Consider the following 18044-nt stretch of genomic DNA (forward strand, 5'->3'; position numbering starts at 1 on the left):
TACAAAAATTTATATATATACATATATATGTATATTTATTGGTTGCGCATAAATATTGATGAGATACAAATATATTTATATATATTTACAATTAATAGTGCTAGAGTTGAAAAACTGAAATATATATACAGATATACATAAATGCATATTTCAATTTACATATTTAAGTGTTCAAGCAAAATGCCAAAATGCATTTCAAATGCGTGGCTGAAGCATAAAAGATGTTTGCGCAATGAATAACAAATATTTATGAATGTAAGCGAATAAATATAAATACGTTGTTTTAAAAAAACTGGCACACATGCGAGCAGGTATATATATATATACAAATATTCCATATATACACACATCTATATGTATTCTGAATAAACATTTAGGATACATCTGACAAATGCTACGTGTATTTAATATATGTTTGTATGCCAGTTGGCTTATGGCTGAGGGCATTTAGTAATAAAATATATAGAAAATTGGCATGTATCATGATGCACTTTTGCAGCAAATTGAATCAAAATTATGTTTAAATGCGTATTTAAATGAATAAAGTGTTTTTAAATTGTAAAAAGTGTTTAAGTTGAGCTTTAACCCGTCATTAATATGTTCGAGTATTAAATATTTGCATTCTATTCATTGCAGTTCTTGGAATTAAGGCGTTATTTTGCTTCTTATTAAAAAGGCTTTTTGCTGATTATCTTTGAATTTTTGCAGACAAATTTCAAGGATTTTTATTCAAGGTATTTTGGATCTAATTTTTTAATAAACACACAAATACGAAAGTTCGTTTAGCACATTTTTAACTGCCTTCAGACTTATGTATTTTGATTTATTTTTCCGGAGTTCAATAAATATTTGAGGCATTTCTATTTTGTGTTAAGCTTAAATATTTAAATTGTTGCTTAAAATTTCAACACTATTTCTTTTACATACGTGTGTCTATGGTCAAAGCACTTTGGTTTAATCACTTGGCTGAGGATGTTTTTTATTTATTTTTTTATTTTTCGAAATATCAAAATTTACAGATATGCAAAAATAAGCAGACCGTCTCAAATATCATCTAACAGGCAGCTCCATTAAAACTAATGAAAGCAATTTGTAAAAACAGCAGAGAGCAGAGTAGAAATAAATGGAATGCACCTGCACAGTGGATTGCTGGCAAATATGCAGAGCTCACACAGTTCGAACATGTCATTGTAAGTTCAAGTGTAGCCAGAACATCAGCATCAACAGCAGCAGTAGCAGCAGCAGCAGCAGCACCTGGCCAAGGAGCAGGAGCAGCAGCAGCAGTAGACACTGGAGCTGGCAGGCCCACAGCTGACTCTGGCTGATGTTTGGCATTGCAATATGGCTGCTGCTGGTACTGATGACTGTGATGGGCACAAAAGCCAACACCTCATGAAAAATGCATGGACTCTCATATGTTGTATGGCTTGTTGAATTTCGTTGCTGTTGTAGTTCAAGTTGTAGTCAAAGGCGCAGTGGAAGCCTGTTAAATTAATAAAGGACATCAGTGCAGGCACCAACCGGCTTTAGTCGCGTTCAGCATGACAGAAATTTTGTATGCGACCAAAAGTTGAGGTTTGTTTTTCAACAGCTGCGCAGGAGACAACGGCCGGTCTGGGCGCCTGTCAAATCTGGCTGGTGACCCCTGCCCCGACTCGGCTTTACTCGTTTATAATATATAAAATTGTCTTTACAACGTTTTTTCTTTATTGTTTAAGCTTTGTTTGATTTTATGCGCCCATACATCGCGCATTTGTTTAACGAACTGTGTATTTTCTTTTGGCTCAGCAGTTGATATTTGTGTGTGTGCGCCTTAGCTCATGTGTGTGGCAAAAGGGTTTTCGTATATATATATATTTTTTTTTTTTGCGATAGATTTTAATTTCCGTTTGCATTTTGCACGTTTTTCATAATTCATGCGCTCAAGCAGTGAGATTGATGAGTGCCTTTCCCGTAGGTTTGGGGCTGAAACTGGCTTAGCCCCCAGCATACACACACACACACACACACACACACACACACACACACACACATACATACGCGGATATTAGCACACCCGCTCTCTCACAAGGCATAATCGTGCGGAAACGCCAGGCACACTAAGCTGACCTGGGCCAGTCGCCTGAGTATTACTTATATATATATATATATATATATACATGTGTCTATAAGTAAAACACAATGAGAGTGCAACACAAGCAAACCAAGCCACCCAGCCACCCAACCACCCCCGCTAGCCCCGGTCAACCCTTTAGACATTGCCGAACAGCTGCCGTAACTAGCGCAGCCGTTGCATCCCCAAAGGGCCATTGACTAATAGGATTTGAAGAGCGTAAAATTGGTTCGTTGTGAACATGAAATATGCAGTAAATCCTTCTGCCAGCATCCAGAACAATTTCACTTCGTGCCTGCCCCGTCCACAACCCCTGTCATACCGCTCGCTTCGCATTCTTATTTTCACATGTTTTTCTTTAATATTTGCAGCAACGTCGCAGCTTAAATATTCTTTGCAGCTTGCCATATTTTGCGTCCCGGCAATGCAGCCGGATCCTTGTTGGCGCTCGCATTCGCGCTGCCGCTGCCGCTGCCACATCCGGATCCTGGTGCCTGGGTCTGGGTCCTGACTTTTGCTATTACCGCTGCCATGGAGGCCAATGCACGCGCAGTTTGTTACAATTTCGCGGTTCGATTTCGCCCAAAGTCTCCATCGTCCTTGTTGTTGTCCTCCAGGGCGCGATGGTGTGTTTTATTATCGCAAATAAAGCGCAATCATTGTTGTTGCACCCACAGCAACAACCAACGTGCAACTCTGCCACTTCGCCCCTCCCCGTATTTGTACTTTTACCCCGACTGGATTTTGTTCATGTGGCAGCTGGCTGCATGAAATATTGCAAATAGTTTTATTCATACCCAATTGAGTGAAATATGAAAAGCTTCAAGAATTTCACAAGCGCCTAACTTTAGCCGCTTCCCCAAACTAAGCAACCCAACAGAATATATTTACAGTGACTCGAAGAAAAGGAAAGCTATCGCAACTGGTTTGTTCAATAATTGTACTGGAATTAATCTGATTGCAAAAGGGTTTGGTGTAAAAACGATAAAGCTAAGCAAACCAATTCGAATTGTCTTGCGGCTGGTTGTTGTCATCTGATTGGGTGACGTTTCCAATGAAAAATAAAAGAAATGCGTTTGATTTTCTGCTTCAATTTATTTGCCTTTTTGTTTTTAATTGTATATATACAAAGTAGTTCTGCCTAACATTGAGCTAGTTACATGTGAGCAGCTCGCACCTAAAAACACTAAAAGTGATTAAATGAATATTAATTATATTTAATAAAGTGCACCTGAATCTCACCTGAACCTCATATTCACAGTTTAGAATTTTCGTTGCATACTTTTGAGCTTGGAAATCAATTGAGTATTTGAATTTAAATAAATAAATAAACTTTGGCAAATATTCGTAGACTTTTTTGCAATTTTATGATTTGGTTGTTGCTTAAGAATTAAACACTTGAACAAAATTAGCTGGCACCTGTTTCTTTTTTAAACCAGCTCCAGCCCTAAAATGAGAGCCATATCCTTGCAGCTTTTGTATGGCAGTATTGGTCGGCTTAGAGGTCAGCATTTTGTGTTAATTTTTTGGAAAATCTGAGATAGATAAAGTCCGATTTTGGAATTTGTTACTGTCTTGGACTCGTATGTTATGTATAACCACAATCGGAATTTTTGCGGGTTTCAGATAAACATTTTTTGATGATTTTGTTTTTACTCTCGGTTAAATAAAGTCTAATTTGGGGTGTGTTATACCCTTTTGGTATCGTATGGATCATTAATATTGATTGTAATTAAAAAAATTACAATAATTAGTAAAGTTGGATCATAAAGATTAAAAAAGGAATATATATCCATTTAAGTTTTTGTGTGTATTATTCCATTGTGAACTTTTAGCGATCAAGATTACGAGTACTATACAATTTTTGTCAAAATAATTGACGCGGCTTTTCAAGCTTCAAGAGGCATTTGGCAGCCAGCCAGATGGCGATAATTGCGCATAATATTTATGCAGTTGCTGTGTTGTGCTGTAGCGCTTCATGATGCCATTGATGCTTCAAATGCCTCAAAATCCCTTGTAAACCTATAGAGTCGGTGCCAAGGACTTTGCCCGTCGTCTTAGGGCTAAGCTGGCTGAAGACATTCTCGCTTGTCGTTCATTCAACTGCAGATTGGCTGACTTCCGGCGTTGCCTTTTATGATAAATTGAAACAAATAGCCAGCAACAGCAGCACACACCCACACGTACACACACACTCACACACACGCACACACTGAAAGTGCAGCCAGGACTAGGGCTTATCAGAAAATTGCGCTCAGCTGTTTATGAAAGCATAACAATGTTAGCTGCTGCTGCCTCTGTTGTTGCCGGGGCCATTACTGTGCGGGGCAACTGCTCTGCGAACATCAAGCTGATCATCAAGCTGAATGGCTGGCCCGGCTGGCCGTAGCGTCGCAGCACATAACTCACAAGAAGGATAAACAATTTACTTATCGCTGCTGCAGGCCAGCAGAGAGGGCCTTCAGCGCCAACTACGGGACTTGGACGCAGTCTCGGCTCTTGGCTCACAGCTCGCTCAGCCCTCAGTCTGAGACGCTGCCACATTGGCAAATAAATCATAATAAATAACTTGAAAAACGAAACACCTTGCCGCATAAAAGTTGCACGTCGTTGTCTGCCTGGCTGCGTGCCTGTTGCCAAACAAGTTTTGCTCCCGTTGAAACATGCCGTGTATTTGGCGGGCATTATAACTTTGTAACAACGTTTGCAACATGCACCGACAAGGGATTTGGTAGTCTGAAAAGCTTGCAACATGTATGCAAAACGAGTTGAAGTCATGTGAAAAAATGGCAACTCTTTTGGATAGTTGTGTGAAATATTGGCTGGTAAAGATTGAAGAGTTGGGATAATTTTTGGTTCATTCGAATAGGTAAAAAATCAGTCAGGATATAAACTAGAATTTGAGGTATATAATTCTTTGATTTAAGCATATAACTTAAAAGACTAATGTCTGGTGTCTTTGAAAGCAGCAGCTCTGAAGGGTATCTAAATTTCCAGTTTATTATCCTACTTGCATTACTTTTCATTCCTGTTATTGTTGTTACTTTTTTATTGTTGTTGTTATTGCTGCTGATGGTGTTAGTGTCTGCTTACAGTTTAACACTTTGCCAGCTCTTGGCGTCTGTGTGGGAGGCGGCTCATTTTTGCAACTGGTGATAAAAATTGATACATAACTGGCATAAATCAGGCGAGTGGAGCGCATTACGCATACGACGCGTGTGTATGCCAAGCCATTTATTAAATTAGCCACAGTAGCATCAGCATAAGCAACATTCACACACACACACACACACATACATACGCGCGCGCTCTTGTACCCACCGCGTATTCTTGCCAAGGGCATGGCATTGGTATCGCAGGTAATTTGTAAATATCTGACAGATGCGCTGATAAACTCATTGCAGAGATTTCATTCATTCTCGACGGCGTCTCTGTGATTTATGTGGGGCTTATTATGTATACAAACATACATACACACACATATACACAAACGTACAGTTAAGTATAACAACACTTTATTCGTAATACTTGGGGCGTACTTAATGTAACATCACAACGGGCCAACCAAATCAATTGCCTTTCTGCCTCAACTTCAGCTGCAGCTTCAGCTTCATCTTCAGCTTCTCATTCATGGCGCAAATGCCGGCTGATTCAGCTTGGTTAGCTCCGGCTGAGATGTAGACTTCTTTTCCTGGGCCAGCGGCGCTTTTGGCAGACTGAAGAATTTCTGTAAATTAAATTTGTGAAAAATGAAATTAGGCTACGGCTGCTTTGCATAATTTAAATTATAAATTAGATGCCGTCGATGCCTGATGGCTGATGCTTACATCGTGCCTGCCAAAGTTCCTTGCCTCCTTGATGGTGTCTGGCAGCTTCTTGTGCAGGGTCTCTGGCAGAAACAGGGCACCGATTCCGCCCAGCAGAAACAGGGTGCCCAGTATATAATAAGGAGCGCGTATGTTAACTGTCGTCCCCAGATACACCAGATACGGGGCCAGCACGCCAATCGCATTCGCCAAAATGGTGCCCAGTGCAATGCCTGTCTGACGCATGCACGTCGGATAGATCTCCAGGCACTGCAGATTGGCCGTAAAGAATGTAACCGCATTGAGAAATTTGATGAACGTGGCCAAATAGATCATCAGCCACTCGAAGCGCTCATCCGTGGCATAGGCAATGATGGGCACGCAGGTGATGAAGGAGACGAGAAAGGATACCGAATTGGTAAAGCGGCGTCCGTATTTGTCGCCTGCCGCATGTTGGAGGAATCCAATGCCAAAGAGTGAAAGATAAGCATATTTGGCAATCAAGGGCCGGTTTTGTACATACTACACAGTTTTTTTTTTTTTTTTTGGCTCTACTCACCCAGGAATCTGCCGACCATGTAGGCGGGTATTTCCACAATGCTCTGGTACAAAAAGTTCAAAAACGGATTGCCCGCCATCCGCGAGCTGAAGAGCACCAATGTGAAGTACGAAACGGCAACCACGCACCTGGTAATGGTTCAGATGGGTTGTGAAGAAATCAACCAAAATGGCCAGCAGTTAGGTATGCAAATTGGATTTTTGATACGCACCAGCTAAAACCCATGATGGTGGTGTTTCGCGCCAGACGCCAGCCGGCAAACAGCGAGGCCATGCCATAGGTTACCTCTTGCTTGTCCAGGCTATAGATTTCGGTCAGCTCTTTCTCGGTCACATCGAATGTGCGCCCATTAATTTTGGCAATCTTCTTGAACTGCACAATGGCTTCGCGGTAGCGCTGCTTGCTAATCAACCAGCGCGGCGATTCGATGACGTATCTGAAAACAAAGTAACGAAAAAGAAACGAAAAAGATATAGAAAGGGGAACAAATGCGTATGGGAATGGCTATTGACAGCAGCTTGGACAATAGTTGGAGCATTCAATTGAATTGACTGCGTGACTTACTTTGAGAAAATTAAAACCATCGCCGTGGGCAGCGATGTTAGCCACATAAAGGATTCCCAGTGGCGCAGCCACCAGAACAGCAGCGGCATCAGCGTTGTGCCCACGGACCAGCCGACGCTCTGAAAGAAGGCAATTCGACTGCGATCCTCCCTGGCCAAAAAGTTAGTTTCACGAAACTTTTTCGTTTTCTCATTTGATTTTTTTTTTATTTTTTTGTTTTGCAAACTTACTCCCGTGAGATTTCCATGCCAATAATTTGCGGCGATTGAAAGAGACTGTTGACGGTGAGGCCCACAATGCCGGACATGATGAGAAACCATGTATATGAGGACGTGCATAGAACGGAGCCCAGGCGTCCCACCGAGCAGAAGACGACGCTAATGTAGTAGACCACGCTGCGTCCAAGGCTGGGGCCAATACAAATGCCAAAATTCAATTACCAATTGCCAATTGCGCACATGGACTTATAATTTAGTTTTGGCCAACTTACGAATCGCCCATTTGTCCAAATATAAATGAACCGACCACCTCCGTAACGCGGCCCACAACGAACACATTTGTTACAAACAAATCCTTGGCGCAGACCCAGTTCTGGTCGGTGGGTATTGTGCTGTCATACCAGGTCTGGTCGTAGCTCCAGCCGTGCTGGCAAACTGTCAATTGTAGAGCCCCATAAAATGTATTAGAGTGCAAAGTTGTAAAAATTTATAAGACAGCGAACAAAATCGACGCAAGTTTTTCCATACGCCACAAAGCCAGGCAATATATATTTGCGTATGCGTGTGTGTGTGCCTGTGTGCTGCTCACCTGTGGTTTGATTTTTGCTGCGGCTATTGGTCCAGGCTGTGAAATCGGTTACTTCTGTAAAGTTCATATCGTACATTTCACAGCTGCTGTGCGTCTCCTTCCCCCGGTTGTCTGTCTGTCTACATTCGAAATGGAAAAAGCTTAGCACAGGGTTTGAATCTTCGCTTTTCTAAAGTTCAACTCACTTGGGCAATGTTAAATCGCGCCACTGATCCAGCGTGTAGTTTGTGAGCTCCCTGCCCGGCACAGTGCACCAGTGTTCGGGCATATTGAGCGCCAATATGATGTTCATGTAGATCATGGCACCGGCAAAGGCCAGGCCAGCGACAAACACATAATTGTAGAGTGTCTGATAGCGTCCATGGTTGCCCGCCTTCTCCATGAGCGCCAGGAATGGATCATTCAGCTCAGATTCATCTAAATCCATTTCGTGTATGCTGGCCGCTGTCGTAGACACTTTTCTACTGTAAGCCACAACCTCCTCCAGCTTATCTTTCATTGTATTGTATTTGTGTTGGCTGCTGTTGCTATCTACATAAATCGTTATAAGATTACCTCTGTGCACACAAATGATGCATTTATCTTTATGAAAGGCCTCACGCCTCATGTAAATACGATGGAGCCCAACAATACAGTTTTATGAATTTGATAGTTTAATTGCGCCCTAAGTGCGTCAAGATCGGCCGATGTTTAAGCTATATATAAATCCATCTGATATAACTAGCTTTATTGCAATATCTTAATTGTATTCCGTGAATTTCACATAGCTTCAAATCTAATAGTAAGAATTTGGCCAAAAACTGCGCAGAAATTGTGAATGTGATAAGTGTTTTATGATGGCGTCTTAATATTTCCGAGTGTCATTAAAATTTATTTAGACCATATACCAAGGGACATTATTTATATACTTTAAAATTAGCAGCAAATGAATTTCAGTCAGAGAAAATGAAAATTATGTCTGAATTTCTAATCAAAATGCTTGCTTATATTTTTTTTGTAAAATAATGTAGTATACTTACAGCTTATTTGGATATTATTATTTTTGACATATGCTCGCGTCTTGTAATTGAATAATCGATCTATGGAAAGATTTCACAACGCACGGCACTTGAAACACTCTTGAGTAGTAATAGATTTTATGAACGTGAACGGCACTTAAGGAAATTTATAAAACCTACTTCGATAAGGTTTCTTGCTGTTGTCGCTCTTAAATGGAATTGCTTTCTAATTGCAATTTAAGAACAAATTAAAATCAAATACAATTAACTCGATCTCATTGAAATATTATAGTATTTGATATCAGTCACTATTCGCTTGCACTTCTCACATCTCGCATGCAAATTGTGTTTGTCAAGTGCCCGTTGAATGGAAGAGCAGCTCATCAACCGTCTGCAACACACGCGGGTGCTGTTATGAGTGCCCGCACGGGCAAATGCTGGTGTTAAAAGTGGCCCTCTGTAGGAGGTGGCTTATCAGCGGAGACAGACCCCATAAGCATAATAAAATAATTGCTGATAGCATCGGGTGTTTAGTTTACAGCGTTATATACGACAAACGATTAACAAGACTCAAAACAAATGTTCGTTAGACAATTCAAAGAAAAAGAAAAATAATTTCCCATGGATTTGAAAGAATCAATTGTGCAGGTTATGCTTAGTTGTGATTTCTCCATACGAGTCGATTTTATTTGTTAATTGTTTATCAAGGTAAATGTTGTTTCTAGTCTTTATACTCTTATTTTTTTAACCCAATTTTACCGATTTTATTGTGAAAACTTTCATAAGATTTGCTTCTACATTGACTATTGCATTTAAAATTTAGGCACCTCTGAGTACTTGCATTTAACCTAGTTCGATTTTGATATACGCCATGGTTAAAATGATGTTACGTCGAATTCTTACCTTTTAACTTTATTTTCATATGCTACAGAGTATTCCGGAGTCGAAAAGTGGTTAATGTTAAAAGCGGTCAGCAGAATTTTATCTTTGTTGGCAGTTGGCAATGTGTCAAGTTACCAAATATTAGCTGGTCTTACTAGGAAAACCGTTTAAATTTTATATTAGGCGGACAAGAGTGTTAATTAGTATTGACGTATTCTTCACGTTTTGTATAGGTAAAAGTTATTAATTGATTAGTATTGAAGAATTTTGGTATGAGTTGTGTAAGTTGTCGAGTTCATTCTGGTCATTAGATATTTTTGCACTTCGAGTCTAGAGCTCAAGCGAGATAAGATAGCCTTTTGTATCGTGGTTAAATGTGGGAACACAGCAGCACAGTGAAACGAAGCCGTGAAACGGATAAGCCACGAATTAGGCCTGGTAATTTAAAGCTCTGCCTAGGTAGATGGCATAAATCTCATTTTCAAGTCACTGAGCAAGACTGTTTGGAATATTTCCACTCCACTTTTACTTTTCTATGGCACATTTACTCCTCTGACCGTTAATATATTTATACTATATAAACTCTATTGTCTGTGGTATTTTTATTTTTATTGGATTATAGAATTTATTATTTATGCGCTCTTGCACTGGCTCTGACTCGGAGCGCACGGCAACTGAAACTGAAACTAAGCGCAAAATGTGGCAGAAAATGAGATAAAGTCCACGTAGTTTGTGCAATGCAATAATATCAATTTTCATATTTTCATTTACTTATCCGCTGAGAGAAAGACAAAAGCAATTTAACAATCTACTAAACCACTTAAGCGCAAATTTACTTCCCGGCCGCACAAGCGACATCAGAAATAAAGCAAAGGCGAAAAAAATGCTAAATTCCAGCATAAAGTTCGTTAGTTCGTGGGTTCGTTTAGTTAAAAATGCCCTATGAATAAACAACACAATGCATAATGCATGTGGGCGCTAGCTTCAAGAGATAGATCTATTTCACAAGTGTCGTAAATTTAATCAGCTTCTCAGCATCAGCGCAGATTACGACAAAGATAGCTCCGCCTCATCGACACCAGGGGCCGGCGACGTCCATCCAACCATTACCCGTTCACATTGAGCTGCCATCTGCCCCGCCGGTTCCTAGCTTTACGAATTGTTTACATTCTCATTTTGGGCTGGCGCGCCACCTTATACGATAAGATTGTACAGACAAATACGTATATATATATAAATATATGCATAGCTACAGACCCATTTGGCTCACGTGTAGATGAAGCTCGATAATCAGAATTGATGTGAACTAGAGCGTTCATTCAATGTCAGTGAAATTGTATTCTTTTTGGGTGGGAAAGTAGCGGCCAGATGATAGCTAAAGCCATTTAGGCGGTCTCTTTTACTCGATAAAACTTTGAAGATAAAACTTTCATAATATGCTTAAATTGCTATATTTAGAAAATCGTTTAGTTGCTTCTTATAACCATTTGAATGTCACGCGTTAAAAATTTTTCTGCATAAAAACAAATTCCGTTGGGTAAGAATATCAAAAAAATTGGAATTTTATTTCTATTTTGACAAAACAACCGAACCGAAAACTCAATTAAACCTTTTTTTGAGATATAGGCGATATAATAAAAAAATTTGAATTGAGATAAAATATAACTCTTGTTTATGAAAATATGTATGTTCGACAAAAATTTCAGTACAAAAAGCATTTGTAAATTCAAATTTAAATTGAGCCTTTAAGATGTATAAAATATATGTAAGGCTCACTAATAATACAAAATGGGTTCAATTTGGACACAATGTTGTGGAAAGTTTCTTTTTTGAAAAAAAAAGGGAATTAACTTACCTGTTTTGCAACTCATACCAGTTAAATAGGTAAACCATTTAAATACTTTTTAGATATGTTCATTTTTATTTAAGACTTTTACTTGATTTATGCATAAACTTTCATCAGCTTGTTGTGTGCTCCGCTTTGTATTCTTTTGTTTTATTTTTTATATGCTGAAAATTTCTTCTAAAATGTATGGAGCTCTGGAGAGTTAAAGTTCGCTGACTGCATTGTTTGTATACTAATGAATTGTAATATTTTAAGTTCTTTTTGTTTTAAACTTTGCTTGCCTGAAACTGCCGTGTGATGCCTTAGGTATTTTATTTTTTCCTTTCTTTTCTTTTTTTGTTGTAATTTTAAACTTTAATATTGCTTACATATTCGAATTTAATTACATAATTTTACAGTGATATATGGAAACTTTTAGCACATGCTGCATGTGGTCTCTTCTGCATACTATTGTGTTTTTAATTTCTTTAATAATTTACAATTGAAACACTTAAATGTATTTTTAGATAAATAAAAATTCAAAATGCCTACATAATATGTTTAATCTCTGGCTTTAACACGTGCGCTATTATTCTTTCGTTTTGTTTGTTTGTTTGTTTTTTTTTTTTTGACTACCTGTTAAATTTTATTTAAATTTTTGGGAATATTTAAATTTTGTAACTTTATGAATAGTGATATACATATATATATATATATATATATATATATATATATATATATATATATATATGTTGCTTATTTATGAATAAAAGCATTTTGGAATTTTTCTCGATTTCTTTTTTTGCGTCAAATGTACATAAAGTCAATTGGTATATTCGATATTCATATGCGCTACAATATATGTTATATTTGTGTGTATATATATTAATATATATCTCATCTGTGCTTGCTTTTGAATATTTTTCCATTTATTTATTTATTTAACTAATTGATTAATTTGAAATCAATAAATGTTCCGCGTTGTATGACGAATTTCATTGTCCTCTTCTTTTTGATTATCGCTAAATATCTGGCAAGTTGCTAATTGTTAAGATATATATATGCATTAATATATATTGTTTATATGTATATATATCTATATATATACTTATTTAAATGTTAAATGGCATAAATATACACTCCAATGGCAATAATACCTAATCTATGTACAGATCGCTTGCAAGGAGTCTACGATTTCCAATTTATATTGCTTAGCATACAATTTTTCTTAGCTGGTTTTGCAAATTTACAATTTTGACGGATACATCATGATTTGTGTTTGTGTGTGTGTGTGTGTGTATTTGATTTTTTCTTTACAATGTTCGCATTTAAAAGTAACACAATTAAAATGAGTTTTGACGAAATATAAATAGTCTTTAATTTTTATTGGTAATTTATTTGTTTGGTGTAAATATTGACTTTAAATTTGCTTTTAAAATGTAATTGGTCTATTGCCGGCATACTCTGTGCCTTAATATAGGAATCAACTTGAGTTATTAATTATTTGTATATATATGTATTTGTTTTAGGCTCCCCTCGCACCAAGTAAAACGTGGTTTAATTAATTAAAAACTGCAATTCAAGTTGGACGTTTGACAATATCACGTTGCGAAATACACATAGCAATAGAAAACGATTGGCAAATGGCAAATTAAAAAATGTTTTCTTTACATCTTGCTAACTAAAAATAGTTAAAAGATTTCATTACATTACATTACTAAGTATATAGCTCTGTCTCTGTTTGTTTTTTAATATAAATATAGTTATATATATAAGTATATATAAATGCCAACATTATCGGAGGAAGGATTGACTGACTAACTGACTTTGCTTTGTGTGCTCTCTCTTACTCTCTCTCTTTCTCTCACTCACTCTCTCTCTCTCTCTCTCTCTCTCTCTCACTCTCTCTCACTCCCTCTCTCTCTCTCTCTATCTTGCTTTCTCTGTTGCTATCTATCTGTCTCTATACACTATACATTTGAACTGAAAGACGTCTTGGCCTTTTTTCACTATCGAATCACAGCAATTGAAATACATACATACATATATCTAAATCAAAGATCGGATACAGTTATATCAAGAACCTAAGCTAATATCGGTATGTGATAAATGGGTTGTTATTGATCTTTGTCGTCGTGAGCCGCTGGTGCCGTATTGGCACTGGTATTTTTGCGCAAGTGATTGCGCAGCATCACCAGGTTCCGATTGAGGGGCACATTGCTGGAGAGGCCCAGCGTGCTGCTGCTGCCACTGGATGGGGCATGCGGGAGTGTGTTGCAAATGTTGCCAAGGGGCGCTGTTGCATTCAGGTTGCTGGCACTGCTAGGGCAACCCACCATGCTGGCCGAGGCGACCGAGGTGGTGGGTGAGGTGGCACCCAAGCTACTGCCGCCTCCACCTCCACCGCCCACTTGGCCCACGCCCAGCAGCAGCTCGTGGGCGAGTATGGTTGGCAAATGTTAAGTGCTGCTCTTCAGCGGACCCGACGATAGCGAACTGCTGCTGACGCCCGAATCGCTCGACTTCTCACTGAGTCCGCCACGTGTGAGCGTGTCGTCGCCCATAAGACCGCCGCCGCCAAGAAAGGACTTCTTGCCGACGCGCGCCGGCAGCGTCGCCTTGAACGGATTGTCCTTACAGCGACGCGCGCTCTCCACCCGCTTCATAATCTCGCTGGAACACTTGGACACCACATCGTCCAAGCTGTTCGATTCGTCCGTAGAGTTCACCGTCTGCGTGGGCGTCTGTGAACTCGGTAACGGCGAGCCCTCATAGCAGCCGGAATCGCGCGGAAAGTGTCGCCGCCCAAAGGGCGAAGCGCCGTGCTTCTTGTTAATATTGTTCAGGCGCGCCTCGTCGTTCTCGGAGCTGGAGCCGGCGATGTCCACGTCGGAGCCTGTGCGTGCGAAATTTGTAGCTGTGTTAGGTGCGTGTGTGTATGTGAGTGTAAGTCGGTTGGGTGTGGATTATGTGGAGTCGGGCATACGGCGATACATATTGATAGTTAGGCATGGGGCGTGGTTAAAGGCGGGCGCAGTTACTTACATTCAATGTCATGCAACAGCTGCACGGCCGTCAGTAGCTTGGCGCGATGCTCCTGGTTGAGTATGCCCAGATAATCCAAATCTGCCGGCTCGAGTTCCTTAAACAGTTCCAGATCCTCGTAGCTGCAAATGGAACGATAGGTGAAACAATCCAACAAAAAATTTGTTGTGAAATTTGTTTCATCTACACCACTTACCCGTTGAGCACAAACACCGAGGTGTACTCCTTGAGGCCGATGCGAATCAGCAGATCCTCAACAGAGCTGGGTCCACTATTGCCGCCGCTGTTGCTGCTGGCTAGTCGAGCGGAGGCTGGCGCGAGGGTTTTGCTGCTAGAGCTCTTCATACGCTGCTCGGGCAGCACCTCCACATTGATGAACTTGAAGTGACCCACACGGCCATGACAGCGACCCTTCCAAATGCCCGAGGCATTCATCGACAGCACATCGATAAGTTCACCCTTCTGCAGGTGGTAAGTGAAGCATTGAATCTAAAAAACTCGTTGCAGTTGAGCGTCGGCTTACCTTGAATTTAAGCGCCTCCTTGTCGTAGGGATTGGGCAGACTGTCGACAAGTGCCTTGGCCTTGCAAATGGACGCCAAGGAGGTGCGATCCTCGGCTGAAATGGAGCTGTGCGGGCTGCCAGGACGCACTAGAGCCTGAGTGCCTGTCCAAAATGGATGGTTTCAAGTTTAAATATTTGTCTCGACAAAATTTCGATGGAAGTTTGCCCAGAAAATTTTCCAATTAATGCGCCCACAGCCAATTAGCCAAGGGCTAAAGAATTTGGCAGTGCCCAAAATACAAACACACAAACAGACGCACACACACACACACGCACGCGCACACACAGTTCGTTTGGTTAATTAAAAACTTTTCAAATATTTTTACACACACTCTTACATAGAGAGAGTGAGACAGAGAAAGAGAGAGAGAGAGAGAGAGAGAGAGAGAGAGGGTAAGAGAGGGGGCTGGTGGACACAGACACAAAGCCCGTTACGCCCAGAAAATATTCAAATAAGCACTTGAAGTTTTTGGCCAAAGCTTTGGCTAATCCTTGCTTTGTGTCCTGGCCACATGAAAATAAAGTATTTTTTCTTGCACTTTTCAAAGTTGCTCCTGTAACCCACCCCTCGTCCCTCATCCCTCGACTATCCCAGCCAGGCCCTTGTTTTGGCTTTTTGTTTTGGTATATTTTTTGTATTTTTTTTCTTTATTTAGTGTAGAAATTTGCGCATATAGCGAAAACTTTTGTTCATTAAAAACTGAGCAACAGCAGCAACAGCAGCAGCTGCCTCAACGGCTGCCCTTTATTTAACCACGCCCCAGACATTGCACCGGGCTGCATGGCCTGGCCTATGCACTTGCCACATTGCCAGCTGCCAGATGCCAGTTGCCAGTTGCCACTTGACTGTGCGGAAGTGCATTAAAAATTCATTAAGTTTGCAAAATTTCAAGTTATTGTGCAGCGGTTGCAGAACAACCGCAACAACAACAACTACAGCTGTTAATAGACCAATATGCAACACGAACGGATGGGGGCGTGCTGATGGGCGGCAGTCTGGGAATTTTTATAAACAAACCGCCAGAGCCGAGGCGAACGCTTCCAGCGAAATAAAAAGTAAATGCAAAAGCAAAATCAAAACTCTAAATTGTAAGCACACACACACTCCATCGCAAACACATACATTCTCACATACCTAAATAGTTATCTAGAGCTTTATACTTACTCGAACCGGAAGCACTGGGCAAACTTTCAACGGAGCTGGCGGAACATGCAAACGCCTGATCGCTCATGCTGCCACGGTCGGTATTATCTTGGGAATTGCTGAAATCCCTTGATGTATCCTTTGTGGCAACAAAGTTTCGTCCATTCTCATTAAATGCGCCAATTTCCTTTGGCGAGCTACGCATTTCGCTCGACTGCAGCAACACCAGAGTGAAAGTTGTTTCGTCGTAGTCGCCGTCGTCGTGTTGTGCAATAAATTGCATGTTGAGCCGGGCAGGGGGCAGCAGTGGGAGTGGGAGCATATAGAATAGAGCAAAAGTTTTGTTAGTTAAATCATTAAAAAGTTTAATGCTACCACACAAATTCCCCCATACACACACGCACACACCAAGAGTTACACTTACAGACAGACCCCTTACAGTGGCAAGCTTTTTCAAATCTTGGATTTGGCTGCAGTGCTTCCGCTTTGGCTTTGACCCTTTTTTTGGGAGGTTTGACAGTCAATATTAAGCTGCTGCTGTTGGCACAAAACTTTGCTCATATCTCGCACAGTCAACAGGCCTAGGCGCCGATTGAAACTCTTGCCACAATCTAACAAAGCAGCAAAGTTGTCTGCAACATTTTTGGGTTGCATTCTCGAATTGAAAAAAAAACCTCTTTTTTTCAAAGTCAGAGTAATAGAGGCACGGGTTCGAGTACAGGATGCCCTGTATTTCGATTACGAATTTCTGTGAACCACAAAATATGGTATTTTTAAATATTTTTAAGACGTTTTTCCGTATTTTTTACATTTTGGTTTTATGTATTTCCTTCAGATATGCCATTATTCGGCATCGTACGCCTTGACTTTAGTAACAGACTAGATTATTATTTTTTTTTTTGAAATTTTTGAAGTTTTATAAATTGGTTCAAAATTTGTGTTGTTTTTGTTTTGTATTTTTTTTTTTGTTTGGTTTTGGACTCCAGAAAAAGAAAGCTTTTACCGGTACAAGTACAATGTCCACAGTGCATTCCTGTGAATTTGAAGTGTTTGGCAAGGTGCAAGGCGTCTATTTTCGCCGTCATGCTGAGATTAAGGCCAAGACTCTGGGGCTACGTGGCTGGTGCATGAACACGGCAGATGGTACGGTCAAGGGCTATATCGAGGGTCCACGGAACGAGGTGAATCTGATGAAGGAGTGGCTCCGCAATACCGGCAGTCCCACGAGTAATATTGTCAAAGCCGAGTTTACTAGGGACGAGGAGAAGCGAGACTACGGATTCAAGAACTTTCAAATAAGACCCGACGCTCCCAAAGAAGAGAACCGAAAAATGACAAACAGAGAGAACAAAATGACGAAATGGGAGGAGGAGCATGATTCATAGACCCTAATACGCAAAAGATTTTGTATGACCAAATTGTACAAGGACATTAAATATAAACGGAGTCTGAAAACTAATCCTTTGACTATAATATATTATTATTAAGATATATTCTAGGTCAGGTGTGGTCGTTTGAAACGTGGTTTGAACAAGTGGTTCTTGACATTACTCGAAACTTACGCCAATCAGTTCTTCAACTGCCTATATAACTATATATATTTTTTTTACCATATGCAATTGTGTTCAAGCTTCTCTGGTTACTGTGCATTGCCCACTGCAGCGTCAAGTAACCATGGCGTAAACTAAAAATGAGCTTTCACTTTTTGGGTTTGCCACATAGGCATAGGGATGCGAA

The 18044-nt window shown here is 40.1% G+C and overlaps 3 protein-coding genes across 4 annotated transcripts in view; 1 reads left to right on the plus strand and 2 right to left on the minus strand.

The window, feature by feature from the left end:
- Nucleotides 1-5624: 5624 nt before the first annotated feature.
- On the minus strand, nucleotides 5625-10265 carry LOC115761733 (carcinine transporter). 2 transcript variants are annotated; one of them, XM_030703618.1, is made up of 11 exons: nucleotides 9751-10265; nucleotides 8869-8928; nucleotides 8035-8380; nucleotides 7850-7968; nucleotides 7533-7695; nucleotides 7273-7449; nucleotides 7043-7192; nucleotides 6690-6914; nucleotides 6479-6606; nucleotides 5941-6362; nucleotides 5625-5840 (listed from the first exon to the last, which is right to left on the minus strand). In XM_030703618.1, exons 1-11 carry the CDS (start codon nucleotides 9767-9769, stop codon nucleotides 5742-5744), a joined length of 1908 nt encoding a protein of 635 aa, XP_030559478.1. In that variant the 5' UTR covers nucleotides 9770-10265; the 3' UTR covers nucleotides 5625-5741. The 2 variants fall into 2 exon arrangements, with proteins under 2 accessions (XP_030559478.1, XP_030559479.1); XM_030703619.1 differs by lacking the exon at nucleotides 9751-10265 and adding an exon at nucleotides 9028-9264 and having other exon boundaries at nucleotides 8869-8967.
- Nucleotides 10266-14002: 3737 nt separating this feature from the next.
- The window catches only part of LOC115761787 (sterile alpha motif domain-containing protein 5), a 126080-nt gene continuing 122038 nt past the window's right edge, over nucleotides 14003-18044 (minus strand). Inside the window, exons 14-18 of the mRNA XM_030703722.1 lie at nucleotides 16329-16521; nucleotides 15123-15265; nucleotides 14796-15061; nucleotides 14600-14721; nucleotides 14003-14450 (exon numbers count right to left, since the gene is read on the minus strand). Of these exons, the coding sequence (XP_030559582.1) occupies nucleotides 14014-14450; nucleotides 14600-14721; nucleotides 14796-15061; nucleotides 15123-15265; nucleotides 16329-16521 (1161 nt within the window). The 3' untranslated portion in view covers nucleotides 14003-14013. The remainder of the gene's footprint in view (nucleotides 14451-14599; nucleotides 14722-14795; nucleotides 15062-15122; nucleotides 15266-16328; nucleotides 16522-18044) is intronic.
- On the plus strand, nucleotides 17231-17766 carry LOC115761789 (acylphosphatase-1-like). Its single transcript, XM_030703723.1, has one exon. The coding sequence runs from the start codon at nucleotides 17324-17326 to the stop codon at nucleotides 17690-17692; it is 369 nt and encodes a 122-aa protein (XP_030559583.1). The 5' UTR covers nucleotides 17231-17323; the 3' UTR covers nucleotides 17693-17766.

This window comes from Drosophila novamexicana, unplaced genomic scaffold (genome assembly GCF_003285875.2).
Source record: "Drosophila novamexicana strain 15010-1031.04,08,12 unplaced genomic scaffold, DnovRS2.1 tig00000485-arrow-pilon, whole genome shotgun sequence".
Classification (NCBI taxonomy): Eukaryota; Metazoa; Arthropoda; class Insecta; order Diptera; family Drosophilidae; genus Drosophila; species Drosophila novamexicana.

Bases quoted from the DNA above. Each gene is read 5' to 3' on its own strand.
- LOC115761733 (XM_030703618.1), bottom strand. The intron at 7,969-8,034 runs GTGAGTTGAACT...TTTCGAATGTAG, and splicing joins CGCGATTTAACATTGCCCAA to ACAGACAGACAACCGGGGGA. The intron at 7,450-7,532 runs GTAAGTTGGCCA...TATTGGCCCCAG, and splicing joins TTTGGACAAATGGGCGATTC to CCTTGGACGCAGCGTGGTCT.
- LOC115761789 (XM_030703723.1), top strand. From the start codon at position 17,324: ATGTCCACAGTGCATTCCTGTGAATTTGAAGTGTTTGGCAAGGTGCAA.